The following is a 5749-nucleotide window of genomic DNA, read 5'->3' as shown; positions in this document are numbered from 1 at the left end:
TAACATAGAAATTGAGAGGACACCAGGATGGCAGGTGTCTCTACACAATAGTGAAGTCCGAGGGTGAAGGGGCCTGAGCTGGCCCGCAGGAGAGTGTGTAGGGCACAGCAGGCACAGGGGATCCTTGAGCAGAAGCACGAAGGTGGGCAAGGATCTAGTGCTTTTGGAACAACGACTGCATTTCGTTTAGTGCTAGGTATGTGTGTAAAAGTAGAGAGTTAAAGCTGGATGGGTGGTTTGAGGTCAGACCTTGACCAAGTTTGAGTGTTTGAATGGGAAGTTGAGACTGATTTCTGCATTATCATTCCATTGTAGCTGCTCTTTTTCAGGTTGTCATTGACTGTTTGGTTTCCAGATGCAAAGAACGCATTTCTGTTCTTATCAGAGCTGCTCTCTCTGTGGCATTTGCCACTGTTTGTTCTTCCCTCCTTCTTACTTTCTCAGCTCTTGGCTTCAGTGACCAGGTGGTCTTTCTCAAATGTAAATCCGATGAGGCAGCTGCCATGCTTGCCATCCATTAATGGCTTCCCACCACTATTGGGATGAGATCTAATTCCATAGCACCCCGGCATACAAGGGCCTTCGAGAGGGCACTCTTCCCTCCCTCTAAACACGCCTCATGCCCTCTCATTTCCCCACATGCCGCCGAGCTCCAGCCCTCCTGACTCCTGATCTTGTCTTACTCTCCTGTCTTTTTGAGGTGCTGTTTTCCTTGCCCAGAATGGCCCTCTGTTAAGCCCACCTTGCTGTTTGGCTGAAATGCCCCCTATTCTAAGAAGCCTCCCTTAGACCCCCAAGAAAGAGTTAAGTGACTCATCTTTTGACTTCCTTATGGCTTTGGCCATGCCTCCGTGAAAGCCCAGCTTGCATGTATGCTGTTATTTGTTTCCGCACTTGCTTGTGAGGCCTTAGAAATCAAGGATAGGCTGGGGGTGGTGGCTCTGTAATCCTAGCACCCTGGGAGGCCGGAGTGGGAGGATTGCTTGAGCTCATGAGTTCGAGACCAGCCTGAGCAAGAGTGAGACCCTGTCTCTACAAAAATATAGAAAAATTAGCTGGGCGTGGTGGTACTCACCTGTACTCCCAGTGACTAGGGAGGCTGAGACAGAACGATTGCTTGAGCCCAGTAGTTTGAGGTTGCAGTAAGCTATGATGACACCACTGCATTGTACCCTGGGGGTGACAGAGTGAGACTTTGTCTCCAAAGAAAAGAAAGAAAAAGCCAAAGAAAGAAATGAAGGATAAGTTTTCATTGCACCCTGTACTTTCAGCACTTGGTAGAGCGCTTGGCTCATGGAAGAGGGGGAATGAAAATTGTGGGTGGACAGGGGTATGGGGACGGTGGTGGGCTGGGAGCACCTTCATCAGAACCCCCTGCACAGAGTTTCGAGAGCCAGAAAGAAGTGAGGCCTGTGTTACCACATTTCATATGCTTCTTACAGTTCTGAAAGGCTGATGGATGATACTAACCATCATTGAACAACCCAATTATAAAGACATTCAGGTGGCAGAGAATTTAGCAATTATAGTGATCTTCATGAAGCAAGTTCCACAAAATATTGATAAGTTAAAGCCCATCCCATGATCCAGGAACAATTTTAATGGCAGAAACTGTTAGTATGACATTTGAGGGGATTAACATAACAATTGTATATGTTTATGTAAGGCACGATTGGCAGTTCCTATGTGTTCTATTTAATATTTATCTATAAGTTCATTTGTTGTTTCAGACAAATACTAGATGCCAAAGAGTTAGAAAAAGTGTAAAGAAAATTTAATCATTACTCTAATCCCTAATTTTTCTTGCAAATTGGGGAAAGATTAAGGTTAATTTTTTTTAGTGAAGTAAGATCTCATTCCAAGGGATGAAATACCTGTGTAGAGAATCCATATTCTAGTCTCCTGTCATTGTTAGAAGTAGCAAAAAAAAATCAGTTTGTAAAAAGCAGATAATCATTTTTTTCTCTAGTTTAATGTGACTTTTTGCATTGATCCTTAGTTAAACAAAAATAAATGGTGTTTTTTAGACTCTCTTGCTAATGTTTCCTGGTCTTTAACAATAAAAATGGTTGTTCTACATAGTCACATTAAAGTGTGAAGATCAAAATTGGATAGTTAAATTTATTTGATAGTGCTTACATGTAAAGAATTTAGAAGTGGGATTTTTCTCTGGATTGTCTGGTTGAAGTAATAATATGGGTTGCCTAGAATTTTCGACTGTGTTATGATCGACACGATTTGAATAGTTAACTAATTTATAAATATCAGTTGGGGATAGCAGAATAGGAGAGATTTCAAACACTGAGTTGTGTGCACATCCACTTGTGTGTATCTGTGTGTTTATTATTTTGCTCGTCCCATTCTTATTAGTCCTTGCAAGATTTTTGTCTTGAGAATATCAAACTATAAAGACAAATATATTAAAATTATAAGCCACTCCTCAGGCATAAAGAGCAAAATGCTTTAGTTTGGGTTTTAAAGGATATTTTCATTATTTAAAAATTATGTAAGAAATATGATTGTGGTTGAATTTGTATTAACACCTGTGGTATTGCTATAACACCAACAACTAATACTGAGCCTCAAAATATTTCTGTATTTTTCTTATTAATTAATTTTTGTTCAGTGATCTCTGTCATAGCACATACAGTTATTTTGACTCAAACCATTATTTTTGTGGTGCAGCATGCTTGGGCTATTTAGGTGAATAGGTATTCTGGATCTAAAACATAATTTGGTTATTTTTCTCTTGATAGAAGCTTATAATTATGGTGTACATTTTTTTCCTTATAAAAGAAGCCAACATTATATAGCTGCTGTGATCATTGTTTGTATTTATCTTTTCAGATTTATTCATCCCTGGAGGGCTGGAGGATAGCCTGAGATTGCATAGCTTTGTACCGTAGTATTTTCTTAGGTTAATTTTGACTAACATGCCTAGAGAGATTGTGGGAGGGACATTAAACCTAAAAATTTAAAATAAAATCACATTATATTGAGAAGAAAGTTTGTAATATTCTTAATATTGGAACTTTATTTTCAGGGATTAGAAAAAGAACAGACAGAAAGAATCCCCAGACTGGATGAATTAAAACAAACTGGACAAATCCTTGTGGAACAAATGGGAAAAGGTGAGACCCCCCCCCTTTTTTTTTTCATATCTTTTAGATGGCCACACCAAGTAATATTACAGTTCGACATATTAGATATTTGTTTTAAAACTCTCACCCTCTTTTTGTCAGGAAAATGGTTTACAAACATTTTTTTAGGCATTAGAATCTTTTAAAAAATGAAATTTTATACTGAAGCTGATCATAAAAAACAGATAAAAGCAAAGTTGTTCTGTTTTTATATGGGGCCAGGGAATCAGAAACCCTGATACATTAGTAGAACAGTTAAAATTTAGTGGTATAGAAGATTGTAAAACCTCATCCTTTGGGGTTGTATGCTGGGAATATTTTTGCAGGGGGTATAGCAAAAGAAAACTTTACTTATGCAATATTTGGAAATTGAAGTTAAATTAAGGTAAATCCATTAAGGGCATTTGATTTCTGATTACTTTCAATGTATTATATGGATTTACTACAATTTTTTATAGTTAAGTTTGATAAGGTATTACTTGTATTTGAAATTTTTATCTGCACCAAAGTTTTTTTTTTTTTTGGCTATAGCTCCCAGTGATCCAGAGGAGGCTGAAGATTAATATTCTAGCTATGCAGTTTTACAAATGATTCTCTTTGTTCTACCTTTGAAAGACATTTCTTGTATTCCCTATTCCTTATTCTAGTAATAGTAAGTGCTTTGGAGGTCTGCTGTAGCTCTCCTTGACAAAGCCACAGGCACCTAAAGCAGAATTAGGAATATTAGTTTACAAGAATCTTCAAAACAGTAACATTAAATCTTTTTATTTTTTTGACTTTTTATTATGGAAAATGCAACTGTATACAAAGCAAATGGAATAGTATAATGAACTTTGTTGTATCAGTTACTCAGGTCAATAATTGACAATATTCTGCCATCCTTGAATTATCTATGCCTTTATTCACTCTGCACCCTCTCGATTATTATTTTTATAGGTTTTTTTGAAGTAATATTTACTTACATTGAAATACATGAAACTTAGATGTGCTGTTTTGATGAACAGATACACCTGTGTAACCTACGCACAGGAAATTTCCATTTTTCTAGAAGGTTCTCTGGTGTCCTTTTTGGATTAGTCACCTTCCTCCACTCCTGGAAAACAACTGTTCTTATTTTTTCTTTTGATCTTAGATTATTTTTGCCTCTAGCCTTTTAAAAAATGTATTCACTTATTTTGTGTATATACTGGACACACACATATATACACACACATATACGTACATACAAATGTAGTATTAAACATATATGTGTCATATGTGTTCATTTCTTTTGAAATTATGCAAATGTATTATTCAGTCCATATATTATTAGTGAAGGTTAACTTCTCTTTAAATAAAATTAAATAGAATAGTATTTTCTTTCAAAATCTACCCTAAGCAGACTGTCTTAGTTATTCTATGTGTGGCCACCTCACTTGGACTTTGCTCTTTCAAATACTTACTTAAAGAGACCCAGAGACACAGACCGTAATTTCTCTTGAGGTACTAATTCTTTCAATAGTTATAATAAATTGAGTGCTGAGTTTATGTCAGTTACAATTGTAGATTCTTTACTTCTAACTCAACATTGTACCTTGGAACTCAGACTTTATGTGTTGTGAAGATGGGATAACTTCATGAGTCTGCGTGCTGAATTTACCTCCGTTTCTATGTCAGCTTTTAGGCGATGTGGCAGAATTAAACTGATTAGAATTAGTCTTCACACTAAGTGAAGTGAAGATTGATAGGGAAGACTTTGTCTAGATGGGACGTTGGTGAGCAGTGATATGTTGTAGTGAGAATAGCAGTGAATGGGGAACAGGTGAACTTGCATTCTCTTGTCCTTTTCTAGTTTCTTGTCCTTGGGCAAGTCTTAGAACCCCTTTCTTTCTTTGCTTTGGCATCTGGAAAGTGAGGGAGTTCATTAGCTGACTATAGCCTTTGCTCAATAAAATTGTACTATGAGTAGGCAGGGCCTAGAAATATATACTATGGAAATTGAATTCACTTGAAAGTGCTATTTGCAAGAGGCCAAAGTGCAACATCAGGGAATGTATGATATGTGGCTTTATAAAGGAATGAATTTTGTCACCTAATGTATACTTGTCCAATTTAATAGGAAACCTTTTATATTTTGCATTATCATTTTCCCCCAAGCATTGGTAGAACTACAAATGCATTCATTAGAGGACTCTAATTTTATTTATTTTAAAAGATATTTCTGTTTTAAAGAATTTTTAGGATAGGAGTGAGAAGCTGGGAAATGTGGGAACTGGAACCAAATAGGGTCTATGTGTTTGAGTTCAGTTAGGACGGTGTATAAATTCTTCAGTAAAACACATGTTCGAATAATCATTTCGCTGTTTTCCTGAAACCAGTTTCATCAAAAAGCCCACCACAGCCAAGCCTGATAGGTCTTTCCTGCCTAACGCATTTCACTTAAGTTTTGTGATATCTCATAGAGCATAAAAATGTTTCTAAAAAACAAAATAATTTGTTTCATTTGACATTATGGCTGATATACCTGGTTTGCTTGGTTTAGCTTATCTTGTTCCTAGAGATCAGTGTATTATAGAAATTTTTAAAGTTGCATTGTCTGGGGATCATAAGTGACCTTTTGTTTTACATGC

The 5749-nt window shown here is 36.6% G+C and overlaps 1 protein-coding gene across 1 annotated transcript in view; it reads left to right on the top strand.

Annotated features, from left to right (window-relative positions):
- The window catches only part of UTRN (utrophin), a 522534-nt gene that overhangs the window by 51030 nt on the left and 465755 nt on the right, over window positions 1-5749 (top strand). The window contains exon 18 of the mRNA XM_012655520.1: window positions 3044-3131. Coding sequence (XP_012510974.1) covers window positions 3044-3131 — 88 coding nt within the window. The remainder of the gene's footprint in view (window positions 1-3043; window positions 3132-5749) is intronic.

This window comes from Propithecus coquereli, unplaced genomic scaffold (genome assembly GCF_000956105.1).
Source record: "Propithecus coquereli isolate 6110/MARCELLA unplaced genomic scaffold, Pcoq_1.0 Scaffold48, whole genome shotgun sequence".
In the NCBI taxonomy this organism is placed as follows: domain Eukaryota; kingdom Metazoa; phylum Chordata; class Mammalia; order Primates; family Indriidae; genus Propithecus; species Propithecus coquereli.
The sequence above is the reverse complement of the archived record's forward strand: the minus strand, read 5'-3'. Positions and strand labels throughout refer to the sequence as shown.